The sequence below is a fragment of the Grus americana genome, chromosome 14 (genome assembly GCF_028858705.1).
Source record: "Grus americana isolate bGruAme1 chromosome 14, bGruAme1.mat, whole genome shotgun sequence".
NCBI classification, from domain to species: domain Eukaryota; kingdom Metazoa; phylum Chordata; class Aves; order Gruiformes; family Gruidae; genus Grus; species Grus americana.
The window spans coordinates 13,642,915-13,664,371 of record NC_072865.1 but is presented as its reverse complement, the minus strand read 5'-3'; the positions used below and the strand labels follow the sequence as shown (position 1 = coordinate 13,664,371).

The following is a 21,457-nucleotide window of genomic DNA, read 5'->3' as shown; positions in this document are numbered from 1 at the left end:
TGTCTATTTATAATAGCAAGATCTTCTGAATAGGATTTTCAAAATGATTCTAAATTGGTGTTTGAAAACATTTGGTATATTCTCATAATATATTTAGATTTTAAGTCAAATTAAAAAAAATTAGTCCATGCTAATGATTTTTAATCATTGTGCTGATGTGAGACACATCTATCTATCCTCTATCCATACTTTAATTGTTTTTTTGACATTTGGAAAGAAGGAATATTGTTAAGAGGAGGTTACACTAGTACTTTTGACTTTTTTTGAGAGATCTACAACCTTTAACTAATATACTGTAGATTTTATTTGCTATAACGATTTTAGATATAGTGGTTCTCCCAGGAAAGCACTCTAAACGAGAGAGAACTGCGGATAGAGTTGCCATGTATGTATCTTATTTGCCAATCCAACTTTCAGCTAAATTTATATGTTAAATTTAAATAATCTAAGGTATAGCACTTTTGTTTCAAAATAATTCTATTGCTGATATTTCCTCAATAACAGGGCAGTGCATATGGGGTACTACTCATGAATTTACTTTTATTTTTTGTTCTCAGTTTTAATTTCTTTCTTTTGTAATTATTTCATAGCAAAAAAAGTGTTGGGCTTCTTACTGGTTGGTTATGAACCAGCTGGAGATAATAATACTATTTAAAAAACCAAACAACCCTGTCTATAATGGAACATAGGGCTCCTTTTCAGTGGTGCTGGTATCAAAAGTCAGTTCTGTTGTGTTTCCTTACAAATATGAATCTAAGTCCTTTCTCATTTTCACTGTGACTTTCTGGAAAAGATGATTATCAGAATTCAAAAATAAAGCATTGATAAACAAAGCCCTGTAGGAAGAAATTTGTAGGGTATACATAATGCTGAAGGTTTTGTGTTTACTTTCTTTGTAATGGGAAGGAGGAGAATGGGGAAGAGAATGAGATCACTGACACTTCAGTGAAATGCCATTTCGATGAGTGCATTACGATTTCACTTTTTCAAATTGGATAAAACTATTCTTAAAGGGAAAATTTTAGAGAACTTCTGTATCGTTTGGACATGGTTGACAACGCATCTCAAAGAACAGTTTCTTTAAAAAAAAAATCCTAAATTTTAACTAGTGTGTAGCAGTATAAGAATATGTTGTAAAGCATTTTTGTTGCTCTTGAGGGAGAAACAATGTTGTTATTTTAAAAGAATAGATGTGTCATAAATCAAGCCAGTGAACTGATGTATAAATGCATTTCATGCATGAATTCACTAGCTACTAACTAGTAGATTTCAAATCGATGTGTTCTGCTTGCCAACTAACATGCAGTGTGCTCAAGCAGAAATACTGTATAAAGCACATATGAGGTTGTGGCTGGAAATATATGAGGTATTTGAGATTTTGCTTGTCTAACACCTGCTAGAGCTATGCACTTATTGCAGTGACTGAAAGTCTAACAATTTGAGACAAAACCCAAAACACTTTAGCTAATGTCTTTTTGAACCTGTTAAGATTAAAATATTAAAGAAAATTTTTATGGTGAAGGTACAAAATGAATTCAGAAATCCAGTGTTACAAATTCATCAAGACTGAACAAGCTCCTAGGAGATGGGTCTTTATTTTCAGGACAATCTCTGTGGAGTCGTCACAGAGCTTTTTTCATTACTTCTTTTTGTGCGTGTGTGTGTGTATCTGTGCACTTGAATTGTGCAAAATGGGTATTCTTAGTAATGTATATGCATTCAAATACATATATATACACTTAGTATGTGTTATGGAACTCTGTAACTGTAACAGTGCAATGGCAGTTTATTTGGCGGGGGAGAACAGGAACATACATATGACCTTTAGTGACTGAGAGCCAATTATGGGTTTTTCTTACCTGGTTTTAAATTTTGAAAAGGGATAGGCAGACACAAACATAGGTTAAAGAGGAAGTTGTTTTTTATTGTGGAAATACAAAAATTTTGTTGAAAAGTATTTTTATTATTATTAATTTGGTGGGAAAATACCTTTTTTCTTGAAGGTATTTCACGTCTCTCTAACTCTAAAGTATCCTGTGGATAAGTCTGTGATAACTTTCATAAAAACTGCTGTGTGGGGGCAGATTCTTGGTATTCTCTAGCCCAAATTTGAGGAACTGTTTAAGAATTAGTTTCAAATCACCACTTTTCATTTGTCTTCAGTAGGACTGCTAAATGCTTGACATCTACTGATTATGGAAAGGAAAGTTCATAATAGCTTTTTTCATAAATGTAGGGCTTGAAGCTCTTTTGCTAAGTAACCTGGTGAATGAAAACATGTTTTGTATAATTTTGAAGAATGCTTGACAATTCCTGCTGCTGCAAATGTAGTATTTGTTTCTGATGCCTGGATTAGTTTGTTTTCCACATCTTCATTAGCTTTCTGAAAGAGTTCTTAATGTAAAAATTGAGAGGGATTAAGCAGAAATGTGTCCTTGAGGCTTTTTCTAACAGAGCACGTTCACTTTTGATCTTTTCCAAATAAATAAAAATGATAATGAGAATGATAATGCAATTCCACCTGTTAAAACAAGAAAGCAAATGCATTACATTGTTACGTGTGGAAAAATGACTACTGCTCTTGCTCTGGATTAGCATTCCTTCGGGGGGAAGAAAAAGCAAAACTCTGTTCTTAGTTCCTTCGAAGTATTCGTAGAGTTCATAGAGGCATTTCGTTTCTCAGAAGTTTCAATAAATATCAGGTGAGTAGAGTAGAGGGAAGCAGAAAAGATTGCATCTAGACTGCTGGTTTGGATGCCCAGATGGAAGGAATACTGTAAAACCAAGAGTCCCAACAAGTTGTGTAAATACCTTCCAGTAAAAGTAGTTGGAAGGAACTTCTGTGTAAGTTGAAAGTTTACTTTGAGCAAGATTGGAAAATGGCTTAAAAGCCATCGTTGTTTCCAGAAGAGTGTCTGCCAAATCGAATACATTCAAAGTACGATTACAATGAAGCTGCTTAATTAAAAATGGGATCTATTTTTCCTGAATAATTTACTGCTGTACTTACATCTGAATTTGTGAGAAAGGATAAAAGTCTGGGATCAGTAATACTTTTATTATCATTTCTACAACAAACAGGCTGATGGAAAAAGATGTGTGGTGTCCTTATTTTGTTAAAATATACAGGATTTGTATTAATGCTAAGTAAGAAATACTTTTCATGCCATTTTCATTAACCATTTACCTTTCATGCCTTGAAAAAGGCAAGCTTTGTCTTGCTCATGATGTTTCCAGGTGTCAAAGCAGTTACTTCCATTTGGTCACTGAAATACAAGCCTGGCTTTAGCTCTGGGAGAAATAGTGAACCACAAAGGAGGAGACAAATTTTGAAGGTTGATGAGATGAGACATTTAATCTAGTAGGAGACAGATAAATAAATAAATCCATTCAGTAATGAAGGATGCCAGATCGGTGGGTTGGGTTTTTTTGGATTCTTGGAGTATGTTTCTGAGAATTGATAGTTAACAAATGTAATAGCATTAAATTAATGGGTCTTCATGACAGGATAGCTTCAGTCTTACAAAGTACAGTCAGAATTATTTACAAAGGAACTATTAAATATTGTGGGGAAAAAAAATATTTAAATGCGTAGCAAGTTCTCTGACAGAGATAGGAAGCCATGAAGATTAAAAGAGAGGGAGAACAAAAGAAACAACTTGTCAAAAAATATCTACTGCATGGGAACAGGGAATAGTTTCATGAGAAGTAAAGTTGTTGGTGACAATTGAAGAGTACAGGAAATACTGAACAATATATGCCTTCAAAAACTCAATAGGAAATGAATCCTGTTGATTTTTAAGTGGCTCAAATAGTTGTGAGACTAGAATTACTAAGCAAATGACACAAAAAGACTGGAATAATAATACACTCAACAGGATAAAAGCAGTAATGTGCGATGGCTCTAAAAATCAGACAACAGTGATTTCAAATCAAACAAATTAAATTGTAGTCATTGCTAGATTAGGGTGACCATCCTGATTTTTTCCTTTTTGAAGTATAAGGAGTTTCTTTCTAAATGCAAATATCAATGTGGTTGTTATTAAAATGTTATAAAATGTTATAAAATGCTCCGCGTAGAAGTAAAGGAAAAATCTCCATTTTTTTCAAGGTCGTCTAGAGCAGGTTGGATAAAGCCTTGAGCAATCTGGTCTGACCTCACAGCTGAACTTGCCTTGAGCAGGACGTTGGACTAGAGACCTCCTGAGGTCTCTTCCAGCCTGAGTTTTCTTGTGATCCTGTGAAAATACTGATACAACAGTATCAGAAATTCTTCCCCGTGAGATATTGCAATAGGTTTTGGCTTTGCTGAACCATGAACAATTTAAAGTATAAATAATGCAGGTGCAATGACTATTAAAGATGCAATATTTTTCCACTTGAATTAATTTTCAGATTTTTCTCCCTAGAACATATTTTTTTATTTATTTATTTTCATCTGAACACATCATTTATTCTGTTGGAAGTGTCTTTACGAAGTGTGTTCTCTTTGCCGAAGTGTTGGGCTGTCATGCAAATTGGACTTTCTATCAGTTTCCACAGGCTTGTCATCACTTTGAAAGAAATGATATGTACTTATTTAAAACTGTCCTTTTACTTCAGTGCTGGCAGCTCTCTGCAGTGCCTGACATTTTTGAGAGAGGCAGCCTGTCACATCTTGGGTTACGGGGAGGAGAGCATTTAAAATACAGGAAAAGGCCTACGTGACGTGACGCTATTTCTTTTTTTTCATCCTCACACTCTTCACTGTTCGACCCCCATGAAATCTGCACATAAGGTTCAGGATTCAAGAGATTATTGGCTGAGGAAGGCAGCTAAATCTAGGTGTTTGGTCTATTCCCACAAGATTTATATGTAAACAGGGAAGAAACACGTTAGTCTGAAGTGCAGTGCATAGCCTCTGGTGTATTAGACCATGATATATAAATGCTTATAGGAACATATCTGTGGGAGATTTGCGCTCTCCAGAGTACATTGCTTCTTTCGAGACATCAGTTTGTCACTAACAGATTAATGAACCGTTTTAGAGACCTTCTTGGAATCAGCAGGCCAGAGAGACAAAATGTTGCAGGATCTGTGACAGTGTTTAACAGAAGTGAACGGCTGCTGGCGCTTCGTGTGCGAGTGCGGAATGGCATTAAAAATAACTGGCAGATTACAGTTGCCTAGAACCATTTCCATTTGTGTTTCTAAAGTGGGCGCATTTGATAAAAGCAAGTGAGGTATTTGGGGCCTCCACCTAACCTTTGTTTCTCTTTTTATTTAAAAGAAAAAACCCATGAAAATACCAAGAAAAACAGCATGGAAATCTAGCATCATTACTAGTAGTCTGTGAGCAAATGCACACATAGAGACAGAGGGAGAAGGACTCAGAGCTCATTTAGAAGAAAAATAGAGCAAAAGTAAAATCAGGATATGTCATGTGCATACTTGGCTGGTTTTCTCCTGTAAATTTCTGTGAAGCATCATCAGCTCTTGGAGACCGTAATGAGCTAATGAAATCAATTAGTCCAACTTTATTTCAGTTATACAGTACGTTATTAAAGGAAATGTTATGTATCCTGTTTTTATAATCTTGAGATGAACTCTAAATCTTAGAGGAAATGGTTTGGGTTTTTTAATAAAACTTTTTCTCAAACTGTCTGTCTTGCATCAATATTCTCTGTGAGATTGCTGTTTAATGCGTGTGAACGTTGTTTTGGGAGCTGATCTTAAAACTTGTTTTAGAATTTTAATTTATTATTAAATATATCCGTGATGATTTAGTTTTAGAAGTGTTACAAATGTAAGATAATCATAACTGCCTTGACAAAACTGTATACCTGAATCTATATCTTGCTAAAAGATATTTCAAGTCAGAACAGTGTGACAGCGTTCAGTGTCAAGAAACGCTGAAGAAAGCAATCATTTTATGAGTTAACGAGAGTTATCTGTATTGTATTATCAGATGCTTTGTTTAGGGCAACATTTAGAAAAGTGCTCTGATTTTGTCCACTTTTCCAATACTAGTACAGCAGCGTTTTCTTGACCGTTGACCACTTAAATTTTAAGTTAAATTTTGAAAAAATTTTAAGGTTGCCCAGATTGATTAGTAATTTCACTCTGATGCATCCTAAAATTTGTCTGACTGAATACTTTAGTTTGAGCCTCTCAGCTCTCTCTTTACATTTTGTCTTTAAAACAGAGATGATGTTTAGTAATTGTATAATACTGAGACTGCTGAAAATATTGTCTTAGTATTGGTTAATTTTCGTACTTCATCTTTTTTTAAGAACTGTTAGAGTAAGGCTTTCTGACGTTATCTTTGGCGCGCTCTCAAGCAAAAGGGCATTTTCACATAGGTTAATAAGCTTTTATTTATTTCGATCTTGCACAAGCAAGGCAAAAAATTAATAGTGTTTTCGCCTGTGAAAGAATTTATAGGAGAAAATATAAATGTATCTGAAAGCCACCTGCGGTGTTTTGGTACTTTGTGATACAGAGGGAATATGATGCAGATTTGAGAAACAGAAGGTAGCCAGAACAGAACAGAGGGTAGCCAGAGGGTACCAGAACAGAACAGCAGAATATAAAAATGACTTGAGCATATTTAAGAAAATGAAGAATATACATCGATATGCTCTCTTCAGCGTGTCTGTTGTGGAAGTTACCTTGCAGAAGCTCCTCCTTTGCTAACAGAGGAGACAGCTAGCTTTTTACCTGAAAGGAAATACTAGTAAAATAATCTGCTTAGTAAAACTAAATATAGCCAAGTAAATTCTTTAGCCTATAAAAATGATCCAATAAAATATTCATATAGTATTTTTCTTTTTCAAGAAGTGCATCCTCAGGCAGCCCAATTAAACGAGATCACAGAAGTGAGATTTTTGTTGGAATACTGCGTTTCTCAACAGGACTGAGTGTACAAATTCTGTCTGAAGCTCAGATAATCAAATTTTTGTCAGCCATTTCCCTTAACTTTTTAATATTAAAATTAAATTTATACTTTTTCAGTGAGATAACTTTGCGGCTTGTTTTAGTATTTCTGAAGGGAGGATTGTGTCATCACTGATGATGTAGTGACGGGAGTGTTACTATTGCTGTTTTCAATAGTGTTGTAAGCAGAGTGTTCCCATTACTTCGAAACAGCTCCAAGGTTCACTGTATCATCTGCAAACATAAACATGGTACCAGTGCTTTGCAAGACTGAAGCAGCAGCAGTGACTCCTTAGTGGGATAAATTGGGAATTTGCTTGTGGTTTATTTTGGACGCCAGGGAATTACTGGTATAGTAACATTTGGAAGTTTAGATCTTGTACTGAGAGTGCTCTGCTTATAGCACTTCAGGTTTTAGTTCTTGAGACTGAAATATTTTGAATTGCTGATAATTACTAGTAGTTCAGAGGAAACGAACACTCTGGTGTGTAAGGTTCAGTGAGGTGATACAGGACTCCTTAAATGTCAGCAGGCTGTACGTTAAAGGGAAGAACTGTAACTGTTCATGAGTTTAACAGGTTTTGTAATGGGCAGCCAAATTCTCTAGCAGCTTCATCTCTCGGCAACCTGAAGGCTGTAAATAAACAACCTGTTCTAGTAGCAAAATGCTGAGTGCATCTCAAACTGGTTTATTCTCATTAAGTCTCAGTTTCTATTGGACCAAAGCCTGCTGTTGGGAATTTAGGGGTGGTTATACATCCATTTCAGATGTGAAAAGGCAGACAGAGCTAGCTCGCATAGTAACAGGCACATTAATGGCACTCTTGTCGTTGGAGTCTCCTTGCCTTGATGGAGAGGCATCTCCTTGATCAAAGGAAGCAAGGCTATATTTAAAAATAAATACATTCTGAGAATGTTTATTCATTTCAATGTTTTCCTTGAAAAATATTGCAAAATACTTATCTTAAAAATATGTATTATATGCTTTAAATGAACATCTATTGCTTTTTATTATTAATCTTGTAAGTTGTTTGGAAGTTAATTACAGTGATATGGAGCAGCATTAACTTGGCAATTCTTTCAGTTTCTAAATGCATTCTTAAGGCTTTGTTTATACGCTGGCAACTCAAGGAACTATAAAGCATCAGGAAAAAGAGCACTCATCCAAATATTAGGCTAGTTCAGCTCTGCACCTAAGCACAACCTCAGTTCTCGTGTTTCAGCCAGATTTATCACTATCAACTACTATATTCTTATCTTGGAATTTTCTTTTTGTTATTATTTTTTCCAATGCAAAGTGTCAGTAAGACATGCAGGTTTCTGGTAGCTGTTTCTGGGTTTTTGCTTTTGAGCCTGGCAAAACAATAGCTTAGGTCACCATCTGCTCTCATTAAACTTTCCAGTTGGCTCTCCAGTTCTGCTTAATCGCCAGTTTACTTCCACTCTATTTAAGAAGCTATGATTTAAATTATTTTTTCTTTAATATTTTCAATAATATTTTTTACTCTTTTGCAATACTATTAATAATAGGCTACAACAAGGGAAGCCTAGTAATAAAAGCAATATAAATATGATTTCCGATGTAGATCTTTACCTTTCTGAATATCTGTAGGATTGTGCAATTGCACAGAAAATGATCTGTGATCTCAGAATTATTCCCTCTTCCCTGGGAAATGGGATTTTCTATTTTTTATGTGATACATAAGTAAAGAAAAATTTCAAATTTAAATAAACTTTTTAAATATTTCTTGTGGCTTAAAATATTTTATTCTACTTCAGAGACATGACTAAATAATAATAGCATGTAATTTTGTGTAAGGCAGAAAAATACTGTTTCCATAACTTCCCTTTAAAGTGAGTATGGTTTGTATTTATTCATCTTACTTTGCATTTGCATTGTTCGTCTGATATATGTGACTCTCTTAAGCAAGTAGCAGTTAGATTACAGTTTTCAGCAGAAGTTCACTTTAATCAATCTTCCTCTTATTATCAAGAGACAAGCAAATCAGAGAGAGCTAAAAGACATACGGCAGATACTTTTTGACTGGAATGACACGCAGATTGCTTGCTCCGTAAAAGTGCAGTATCATGGTTCAGTCTGGGTGACTTGTCAGAAATTAAAATCAAGTGTCACAGTGGCTTGCTAAACTAATTGATGTTACAGGAAACATGTCAGCCGTAACTGCTTTATTTCACTTCAGTGCATGAAATTTAATGTCACTGCATCGCAGTGCAATGTATAAATCACTGTATAGAAACAATATAAATATTGGCTACTGTCAGTAGTGCTAAGGAGACACAAATTCATGATATTGTCACTGAAATGGTAAGCAGTTTCTTACTACTGATTTCATATAATCAATAGTAAGTTTTATGCCTAGGAGTCAAGCTCTGCTGACAATCGTTTGGCTTTCATACCCAAGTCTCTTGCTTGATTCAATAATACTGTGTTTTTCTGAGAACTGTTGTAGGAGATAAACCAGCCCATCTTTGCTTATTTGTTCGGCTGAGAAATGAGAATTGCTGGTGAATAACTCTGGGATAGTTGCTGCAGAATAAATTATAAGCTTACTAGTTGGGATCTCTTCTTTTTTGGAAAGATCATAGACTTTAGATCATACAATTCTGTCAAGAAAAACTACCTGATAAGTTATAGGAGACACAATTAACTAGAAGTGTTTCATGGATTTGAAGCCAGCCTGGGAAGTTGGACTTGATAGATCGAGAGTTCAACTTGAACTCTGTGTATCATTGTCATTTTTTTGAAGTAAAGATTTACAGAATGTGAAAAATACTTTTTTGAAAGGGCATATGACAATTTATTTTGACACTAATTTAGTATCACCCATTCTTTCAACCGTTTGTTCCACTTTTATGTGAGTCGCTTTGTGGTGTCTCTCCTGTTAACAGAGCAGACTTTTAATGTTAATTATCTCCCACTCACGTCAAGAAAATTATGTATTGGACACATCGTAGTGGTTGGTTTTAAACAAAATGAGGATTGAAAGGATTGTCAATCAGCACTTGGGGAATGCCATTGCTTTTGAAATAAATCCACTGAAGCTTCTTTACCTTGAAGTGTTTTGTTTTGGATTGTTTTATATACCATTTGAGTAGCGCAACATGCTGCGTGCTTCCCATTGTAGAAACCACACACGTCAGTGATAGCTTCATTTGAGTCTGAGCAGGGGGTAGAATTAACACTTGCTCCTTTCTTCTAAAGTATATAATAGCCTTTAATATATTAAAATGCACTTTGCTATGTAGATATATACTTTTAATAATTTACTTAATGGCATGCTTAAATACTTCATCAACGGACAGCTTTCAAAATGTATGTGGTAAATAAATATAGCATTCCTGCAAAATCTTCAGCTTCAAGCATTTTCAGAAGGAAATTATTTAGCCATAAAATGCCATACTGGGAAATGTAGTAAAGTATTTTTACAAGTTAGGAATAACTAGGAAAGTGATGAGAAGTGGACTTATGCCAAACCACAAATGAGTTCTCCATTCATTACTGATGAGTAGAGATAAATAACTTCTTCAACTCCATGCTGCTATATGTTGTATTTATAATATACAGAATGTTCCTTCTACTTACTCATTTTTCTCCTCCAAAGTTTCCTGATTTTGTTACTTCCTACACTACGGTATTTCAGTAGCTGTGTTATGTCCCTGTTAATGCAAGCATTGGTATACATTTTTAAGCTGCTCTGTGAATCAGTCCTGTTTTATGTAATGTAGAAGAGTGAGCTATATTTTAAATGTTTTTCTCACATTGGACCTTATCCTCATGCTTTGAAAAAAATTTACATTTGGCAGAGTCTTTTGCATTAGATTCCCACTGTCATTGTGAACGTTCATGATATTTATTTCCTTTTTTGCCTTGGTTCTTTTTCCAATATAAAAAGAGGACCAGCAACAGACGTTTTCATTATTGGCCCATGGGTGGCTTTATCCAAGGCCCGCGTTCTAATCTTTTTAAGCTAATAATAGGCCCAAACTGACACTTCTTTTTTTTGGCTTAAGAAAACTTTTATTTGAGAGTATTAATGAAATGAAAGAATATAAATAAGAGTGCTGGTTTTCAGATTTGATGCTTTCCTGTGCAGTATCTTCCCTTGGATCTTTGAACCTGACGGCCATTAACTGACAATCTGGATGTCCATAACAATTCTATTTATCTAAATTGAAGTTTAAATCTCCCAGCATATGTATGTTTCCAGGAACTAAAAGTGTTTGCACAAAGATAATGTTCAGGATAGAAGTTACTGATAAACATGCTAATACTAATAAAACTATTTGTTACTTTTTTATTTATATGAGAAAATTTGCTTTAAGATTAACTTTGTCTCATATTTGCTGCTCTTCTGTTCATTGTGTGAAATAAAGATGATAACTGGGAAGCTGAGGAAAAGAGGAGAGATGGTTTTTTTGATCAGGATAGAATAGGAGTAACCATCCATTTTTTGTTGCCTAAATGTCTGCATCTGGACACAATAAAACAGTTTATTACGTTTAAATGTGTATGAACAATGGAATAGTAATGAAAGCTATACAAATTATAACAGTTCTCTGTTTACAGAAAATACGGTATTTGCCTATTTATATCTAGGTTTTGCTTGTAACTTTTCTGTACTAATAAAATTTTGTACAGCATTTCAGACTTCAAGTGCTCAGTGTATCTGATGAGCCTATTTATTTATATTTGTACCATGTGTCTCTGCATGCCTGTATTGTAAATGGTCTGTCCCTTTGTGGTTTATGTCTGTGCGATGGTACATACGGGCACAGTCATCATGAAGTTTGGTTTAATGTTTCTTTCGACTCATTGTAATTACTGCCTTGTGTTAGGCTTTTTAAATGAATTCAATCCTGTTTCATCTTCATACTTATATTAAGCTTTGAGCAATCCCATCCTGTGAATTTAACGGGATGCTGAGGCCATAACAAATTAAAAGCATCCTTTACTAGCCTCCTCTATTTCTCTACTTCTTTTGTGTGCCTGTCTTCCTAAAGAGACAAGATATTTGTGTGTTTGTTTTGATGTTTATCCTTAGAATAGAGAGGAATTCCCATATTTAATGTGAGATTAGCAGACTTTTTTCTTGTAGTATGTCTGCTAGACAACCATGTGTTAAATCCTAAAGTATAAAGCACCTTCGGATACTTCATGAACATTTTGTACTTCCACATTTCTTTTTGAGTTACTGTTTCATTTGGGATTTTGAAAACAGATGCCTCCTTTCTGAAGAATGAATTGCAGCTTATGGGAAAAGTTTTCCTTTTTTTTCCCTAACTAATCACTTATACTTTGAAATATGTAGCTTGAAACATATTTATTTTTAATAATAATTAAAAAAACACCAACCACCTGAATTCGAAAGGTTGTGAGGGTTTTATTAAAAAAAAAAAATACTTAAGATGTCGTGTTTTGACCATCAGAAACTCCAGTCACATCTGAAAACAAGGGCCAACAGATGACAAATAATTTTTAGTTGGAACACCAGCTCTGTTTCTGGAACACAGTGTGTTTTGATTCTGAACTCCAGCCTGGTGACTTGGCTTTTCTTTCAGCTATACCAGTGCTCCAAATTTACAGTTTTATGTACTTCATTTTTATGCACTGAACCGTGCATGTTTAGTTTTGTTCCTCCTTTTCTGCTTTTACTGATGTGTAAAGAGGGAAGCATGTTCTGTATATATGCTATATAGTAATTATTTTAATATGTTAATATAATTTTATATATTGTATATTATTTATTATATTACTTTAATATAAATATACAGTGGAGAGACATGTGTCTTCAGGGCTTGAAGTAGGATGAATCCCACCTCTCTGCATAGCAGTAGAAGAAATTTAGTGTCTGTTTTCCCATTCACCAAGGAAGGTGACTTTTCCATGGACCTTTTGTGAGAATTGGTGTTTACTGGGCCCGAGGCTGTCCTGTAGAAAGATAATTTCTAGAAATATAAAACCTACCTTTTTTTTTTTTTTTAAGTAATTTTTTCAGTGATTTCTTACAGGGTCATATTTGTAGATTTCATAGATTTTTTTTTTTTTTGAAGTTTAGTCCAGGAAAAATAAGAAAGTTTTACTTTTGTATTTTGTGAGAAGATCTGTATAGTGTTCATGTGTCAAATATATATATATATATATATTTAAAAAATGAAAATGCTTGTAAAATACAGTTGTGGCAGGTGCTTTTAAAGTATTTTAGCAGGAAGATTAATGTTTCTTTGACAACTGTAAGAAAAACATAGTTTCATAGTGGTCTCTCCTTTAAAATATGAAGTAGCTAATAAGAACTAACATTGCATTTTACAGAATAAGATGTTCATATCTTGCATGCTTTTCTCTGTTATGCAGTGCTAGAAATTAGCATGTGAGATGTCGTCACCATAGCTAATTATTTATTCTAAGCTAGGTGAGATGCATAGATATGGACCTTTATACCCTGGCATGGCTGAATCCTGAGGTTGCTGACAATCACAGCAGCTTTTGTGGACTTTCTGTTGAAAACAACCTTTTGTAAGCTAACAGTGCTCACTATTTAACGAAGTCCATGTTAAATATGAATTCTAAATCAAAATAGTCTGAGGCCTGTTTATGACTTCTGCAAAACAAAATTTTGGTTTTAGAATATTTGGTATTCCTTCGGTTTTGTTTTACAGCCCTTGATCCAGTGATCCGTGATCAGATATACAGCTCCTTTGTATATTATTTTTGGAGTGTTTTTAGTGTAGACTAATATGTAATTAATATTCTTCCTCTGTATAACAAGTCTTACAAAAAATATAATTGTTGTATTTCTGTTGTTCTCTACAAGAGCAAAAGAACAAAACATCTCCGAAGTACTGTACATTAGTGGCCTGCATCAAGACAAAGGAAGTCTCAGAAAAATGCAAATATTTACCCAGATGCTTAATTGTGCTCTTCGAATTGTTCCATTGAAGTAACCAGAGTTACTTCATCTGTAAAATTAAGTAGAAAACTAAGACTCCGTAGCATAGAAACCTCAGGCTTCCCATTGATTTCAGTGCCCAGGGGAAAGTTAACAGACTTTTGAAGAGATTTTGATTTAGAGAAGCGTTTGGGTGATAGCTGCAACTTCAGAGATACAAGGCCTGATCCAAAGCTCTGTTGAATACAGTGGACCAGGCCACGAGATGAAATTCAGATCTGTGAATGTTCCTGTTTCCTGGAACTCCCAGGCTTGTGAAGTGCTACAGAAATCACAGACTGTTAAGTGTCTACAAACTTTTTTTCATTTTGCCTTTCAATAATGAAATGAGAAGTCCCGAGTAATTCATAAAATGTAAATATCCCATCTTTTCTGTATTGTTATTTCTGTTATTATGTATAGACAAGATGTTCAGTACTGTAAAAATAAATAAATCTACTTAGGGAAATTCTGAACAGAAATATTTGCCTTTAAGAACAGTCACAGTGAACAAATGTGTATTTGCTTTTGTTTGTTTGTTTTGCATATGTATGCTGTCTGTTTCAAACTTTTCTGTTTGTTTGTTTTTATAACCACAGGACTATACCTTGACAATGTACTTTCAGCAAGCCTGGCGGGATAAGAGGCTGTCGTATAATGTAATACCTCTGAACCTTACTCTGGACAACAGAGTAGCTGATCAGCTCTGGGTTCCCGATACCTATTTTCTGAATGACAAGAAGTCATTTGTACATGGTGTCACTGTGAAGAACAGAATGATCCGTTTGCATCCAGATGGGACAGTCCTTTATGGACTCAGGTCAGTGCGAACCATTTCTATGTCTTCTGTCTTTTATTTTTAGTCTTTTAATCATGGCTTCAAATTAAAACTAATTCTTTGCCTTTTTTAATGCTATTCTTTTTATTGCTGTATTCTATAGAACTGATGATATTCCAGAAACAATTTTAACTTGAGTATTCTAAGAATGGATAAAGATATTTTTTAATATAAATTTTGGAGATAAACTGCCATTTTTAGTACAGTTCAGACACTTGTATTAAGAACAGATAAAACTGTAAATACTGTTTTAAAAACTCATTCTGGATTAAAAGCCAGTTTTAGAACTGCTTCCTCAAGGGAATTCAAATAAGAAATACAAAATGAGGATTAGAGGGGGAAAATGTGTGATCGCTGAATTGAAAGTTTAACTAAATGGTATATTTTATAAATGGTTTTTGATTGAATGTTAGATTGGTTTATATACTACCCAGATGAATCAGATTTCTGCTTTTCACTGGAAACATTTTTTAGCCTGATGCTGTTATTGCCTATGACTCTGGAGAGTGGGGACTGGAGAAATCAGCAGAAGAACTTCAGTCTTGAGACGTTCTGAAAACTAGGGGAAAATGTCTATTTAGCAGTGTTTATAGAAAAAATAATTACTGAGAAAGTAATTTAAATATATTCTTGCAAAAGATGGCTTAGTATTGTGTGACTAGGTAACAAAATAGAAAGAAAGCATTGACTGGGTTAAAAAAAGAAAATGCTGCAGAACTTAAATCTAGAATGTCTCGTATTTTCATGTTGAGGATAATATACAATAGTAATTGTTGGGAAGCTAATTCTGAAAACTTTTATTAGTGTATTTCTTTCATTTTCAGTGAGATTTTTCTATTGTCTGCCTATAACTATTACGTCAAGAAGCATGCGCTTTTAACTTGGTTATTTTCTACCCAGCTGTAAAGGAGAGCGGCGCAGTCTTACATATTTAGTTCTGTCAGTTGAGCAAACACGGACCATGAAGTTCATACCTAGTTAAGATCATTTATTACAAGTCACTGATCTGGGTGCCTCTAGTTTTGTTATTGCACTTTGACACGCAGGTGTTTCTGGAAATCCTTACCATGAACTACTTAGATTAATGAGACAGCTGAGCAAATGGAACTAATCTTGGTATGTATTAATATGTTTCTATTTAGAGGCTTTTCTTTAGAACATGGCTACCTAAATTGGAACTCAAATGTCTAAAACTAAGTCCTAAGCTGTCCTAGGACTTCAGGCTTAATAATGCTTTTGGCATTTGATTTCAAATTTCACACCCAAAGCTGAAAATTTCCAGGGTGATAACGTTTAGCCAGTCTTTTGTGCCAGGAAGCGCCTTTCTCAGGACAGGTGGCTTCTAGCTCTTAGGTAGAAACCATTCTTGAGACGGAGAGAGACTAGATCAGTGCTCTCACCACTGTACTGGAGTCAGGCTTCAAATGCCTTCTGTCTGGATGATCCCTGGACTCTTGCAGTCTCTGCCAGATGGTGATTCACCCCCAGAAAAGGGGGGTGAAAAGCATGAAAATGTTCACTTAGCAGGTACTTCAGGGTTTTGAGGCACTCGCCTAATGTTCAAGATGCCGATTTCATTCTTCATAGGAGAACCTAGAACATCTTCCACTTGGTGGGAAAGATCTGGGCTTTTCCTGGCTCCTTAGCTTCCTCTACGTGTAAGGAATAGCACTACCTTTTATGGCTGACAGATTATTTTTTTACTTGTAAAGGAAGAAAAGTAAAGGGCTGTGATAGCTACTAAAAGAAATAAAATTAAGTAACTACATCTGGTACATAGCAGAAGTATGACCACAGTAGGAAAGCATGTAAGTGAAGTGAAGAGCAGCACCATTGCAATGTGTATGAAACATGAGACCAGGTAAAGAATTTTGTTCAAACATGCAAAAATAATTTTTTCTTTTTTTTCAAAGACTGAAAAAATGTATTTTATTGTTAGATCTGTAACACAGACCAGATATTCTCTTATGAACTGTAGGGAAACATTTTGCCACATATAACGAAATGGAATTCACTTTAATTTACAGATTCTGTTCTTTTGTGCTGGTTATTCATATTTGCCAATTTGCATTGTGTGCAGTTGTGTTTTCTGTGTGAGAACAATTCAGGCTTTGGCAATGAGGCTGGGAGTGAGTCTGGAGGTTTTGTTATTGTTCAGTGAAACAACAGATACTTGGTTCCTTAAAATGGTGCAACATTGCATTTACAGTAAAGTGAAATAGAAAACAACTATTTAACACACATTTGCATTAATGGAGTGAGAGCAATAAGAGCATAACAAAGGTTTTTGGTATAGCTTTCTGTTACAGACTCTGAAATCATCGTGTTTATTATTATTTTTCAGAATAAATTATGAAATGTTGGGTGCAATGTTTTCAATAATTCTGAATTTTATTGCTACTTGTGACAGTTCATTTTCATTCTGACTGCTTAACAATCCCTAATAATTTCTGTTTTTGAAAATGCTGGTAAACAGTAAGTAGAGCTCACAAAAAGTTGTATAATAGAAGAATCAAGTAAAAGAAAGATTTTCTTTAGAAACTTTAAAACCATCCATGAAAAATACTTTTTCTAAGGTTTTGGGAGTTTTGTTTGTTTCCCCAAAGAAACAAGGTATTGATGGCTTAAAAAAAAGGCAACTAAAAGTTTAGGTTTGCCTTTTTTAACAATTCTGCTTTTCACAATTTTTAAGACTGTGTGCTTTTAAAATATTCTTTTTAAGGTAACTGTCTGAAAATACTTTGCAGAAAATATTCTGGACCACTGCAAGAATGAACTTAGTTGTTGGGGGTTTTTTTAGCTGAATTGGTACTGCTTCATTGTCTTCATTGAAACCATTCCTCCTTTTCATTGAGCACATATAGCAAATCAGTTTTAATATCTTTTATGATGTAATAAAAAGAAATATTGTATTTTGTTTTTACTGAAAGTTGCTTAAGGTATTTAGATGAAACATTAATAATGCTTTGATCCTTTATTTCCCAGAGTTTTTTCTTCAATACTTGCGATCACAATATGGTATCCAAAATGATTTTAGAATAATTTTGTATGTTGTTTCTATTGTAGAATTGTGCACAACCCAAAGTAAAGGTGTTTAGAAGAATTTTTTTTCTAGGCCAAGAGTTTCAGATGAGGAAATTATTTTATAACATTCCAGTATACCTAGCAATCTCATATTTGTGATTATCAGTTCTTACATCCCTCTTAAGACTCTGCTTGGTACATTTCAAGTGTTCTCCTTGCCCTGTGCACTGGTACAAGATGAATGTTGGATGCGAGTTCTGCCTTCGTTCCCCTGAAATGAATTGTACACTGAGGGCAGTAGTAAGATGACTGTCACCCTGTATCCCCCTAACCGTCACAAAAGATTAGGGGCCACACTTGTCACAGGGCCTATTGCAACTATGTACTTGAACAGCAAAGAGGGGAAGGACAGCTCTTGTTTCTTGGAGGGGCAGTGTGTTCTGCTATAGAGACTATGCAACATGAACAGAAACCCAATAGATGGGGACATGGCAAGAAAAGGACCAGCTTTTGACCATAGGATATTCATAAAGTCCATTTTGTTTTCTTGTGCAAGAGTGACTAAATAGCCTCGAGTCCTGGGAGGACTGTTGGTTAAAGTTAACAGCTATTATTAGAAATAAAACAATTATTATTCTTACTTGCATGGAAACGGCAACCTAGCAATGTCAGTTTAATAATAAAAATCTTTCTTTTTGTCATTTTACCATATGCTATAGTAAAACTTGTGGAGGATGGTCCTTGAGGTTATTTGCTGCATTTAGAGTGGCTACAGTAGATAGGTCACCATATAGCTCTCCCCCTCTTATATAAATACACACGCTCTCTGTCCTGAGTTTTGGAGGAAATATAATCCTATTTGTTTTTCAAGTGAAAAAAAGAATGTTATGGTTAAGGGTTTTTCCTTAGCTTTTGTGACATGTTTGGGTTAAAAAGACGACATTTAAAGGCACAATGCGTAATGCGTCTGGATGAAGAATTTTTCTTTGGTCTCAGTTATTTGGATGAGATTGTTTTAGAGAAATCTTGACTGCATCTGTGTACATATTTGTAATATATATATCAAAATCTTACATTGTTTGGGTAAGAAGGTGTTGCAAAGGCCATATTATTATTATTTTGAAAAGAAGTATGTCGATTTCCAGCCTTTTCTTTTCCATCTTGTGAGATTTCTATCTGCCTGTCCTTTTCAGGATGTAGCCTGTTTCCAAGGAGGACTGTAGAGGGGATTGCCAGGGGCAAGAGTCAAACCTGAATATCAGTATAGGTCTGTCATAGTTGGATAATTACCCTCATAAACCCCTTCTTATATGTCCTAATTATTAATGATCCATGGACAAATTTTTGTGATGAAATGTAGAAGATCCTTCCCCCTCCTCCTTAGACTCCACTGAGTAGGTCTCAGGCTTTCTGGCTACAATGGCTTTCAAACACTGGGGTGGATGGGGCAAATACACATGCTGGTAACACAACAGAATTATGTGATTGCCCATATTCTGCTTTTGCCTTTGCTGGACCATATGGCAATCAATGATATGATTCTAATGTTAAGGTTTCACTTTTATAGCTTTAACTAGCTATTTCATGTACAATTAATTCAAAGTTATTGTGATTTAAAGTGTCCACAGTAGTGATATATTTAATGCCTGCTTAGTATTAATTTCCACATACCTTAAAAATGCCTGCTTAATATTAATTTCCACATATCATTTAAAAAAACCCCTGTACACTATTGCTGTTCTGAAAATCACTGCTATTCTTGCTACATTAATTTACTTTAGCTTATACTTGCGGTGGCATATTCTTCGAGATGCATTCTACTAAATTGAGATTCCTTTAAATATTAGTCTTAAATTATTACTTTTGCCTCCCCATACATCTATATATAAACATGTGCGTGAATGTATGTATGCATATGTGTGTGGGTGTGTATACATATGTTTCTGTGAATTTGGTTTCATTTACCTTGATTGCCATATCCAAATTCATTGAACTGCAAGTGATCTTATTACCAAATTGGTAATGTATAAATGTAACCATCCCATTCTTTTATGCCTCTGTAGTTTAATTTCTCTTTTGGATATAGCAAGCGGTGATCCCTTAACATTGTTCTCTTTGTTTTTCATAACAGAGCCCATACATGGTATGCATGTCAGATCTGATTAGATGTAACATCATGAAGGTAAATCTCAGGCAGTACTAGGAGGCAGTTTTGTAAGCACCTGGCTTATGCTGTCTCTGAAATGGAGGGGAGAGAGAGAAAAATGGCTAATAATGACTGTAGACATCTATATGGTAGTTATGAAGTCCTCATAGCCTGCCCTATTCACTGCTACGGGGCATTAGTTAAGGGTGTAACTGAATTGTGACCAATTTTTTACAGAGAAGACAGCATACTGGTTAGTTTTAGGCTTAGAGGGATTTTTATTTCTGAGGGATAGCTGCCAGCTATTTAGGTTTTGGGAAAATGCTTTTTTGGCATTGCAGTTGCAGTATGGTATTTACAAATATGACCGAACTTTCTTTTTTTCAATTTAAAAAATCTTTTATTTCATATTATTTTCATATCCCATCTGGCAAGAAAATTCTTCTTTGCTGCCAAGACCAGGACATTCAATAGATGATATACTTAAATCACTAAAATGGTAGAAAATTGCAACATATAGTCTTAAATTAGAAGTCATTACATGGAAAATTACTATGTGTTGGTTGTTAAGAGGACTTGCAACAGGATATTAGTGATTTGACAACATATATAGAAAAGCAAAGTTAGAGGACCAAGATTGAAATCTAGGATAACAATCAGTTTACAGTAGATTGAGCAAAGCTTGAGTAAGATATGCAGCCAGAACTCAGAAAAACATATGGCTTTAACTAAATTTCTGTATGTTACAATATGTGGTTTATATAATACACGTAGCAGAAATAGTTGCTACGGTAGATCAGATTTGTTCTTTCTTAAATGTATTTATATGATATATAAAATATCCCCCTGACTTTTGACATCAGATCTGTTCTAAAATGCAGACAGAAGATTCAGACAGAAGGCAGCCGTCTTCTGGTTTATTCTGTGTAATTCTGGGGAAGAATCACTTCCCTGATTTTTGCAGCCTGTGGAAGCACTGGAAGCTTTCTGAGTTTTTTCCAGGGTTGGAATGCATGATTTGAGAAGAGTGACGAGCAAGACACTTCTGTTTGCCAACTTGGAATTGCCACTTTTTGTGTAACTTTCTTCAGGTGTCTTTCTGGAACTCACCTCTTTCCTGGAAGACAGCATTTGAGTGTTGTGTGTCAGAATAATGAGGAAATTAAGCTTAGAATACTGGGATTAAATATAGTTGAAGTGGCTGAAGATGTTTTGTGTGGGTTTGCACCATGAATGGGCTGTTTTTAGAGATATTTACTCTTGCATTTCTCATTACAGTCCTGACAAGTGGACTTTGACAGTGAGTTCGTCATTGAGGACTGATAATTATGTGATGAAGAGTGTTCTATACTTTTCAATCTTTTCTGTAGGCCAGTTTTATGCTTTTCGTAACTGAAGCTTGTGGGGGTTTTTTGCTGAAAAATAGAATATATGCAGAACTTTTGATAGGGGCCACATCCCTTGAAGTGATGACATTTCCATCATTTTAGCCAAAAGAAAAACAAAAGGCAGCATAACTGAGTAGTTTTGTCAGAAATGAAAGACTTGACCCATTTGAAAGCCCGACAGTTTTAGTTGCCAAGATTT

At 34.8% G+C, this 21,457-nt stretch overlaps 1 protein-coding gene across 5 annotated transcripts in view; it reads left to right on the top strand.

The window, feature by feature from the left end:
• The window catches only part of GABRB2 (gamma-aminobutyric acid type A receptor subunit beta2), a 175,883-nt gene that overhangs the window by 48,559 nt on the left and 105,867 nt on the right, over nt 1-21,457 (top strand). For all 5 annotated transcript variants that reach the window (XM_054842131.1, XM_054842133.1, XM_054842129.1 and 2 more), the window contains one exon: nt 14,462-14,682. In XM_054842131.1, coding sequence (XP_054698106.1) covers nt 14,462-14,682 — 221 coding nt within the window. The remainder of the gene's footprint in view (nt 1-14,461; nt 14,683-21,457) is intronic.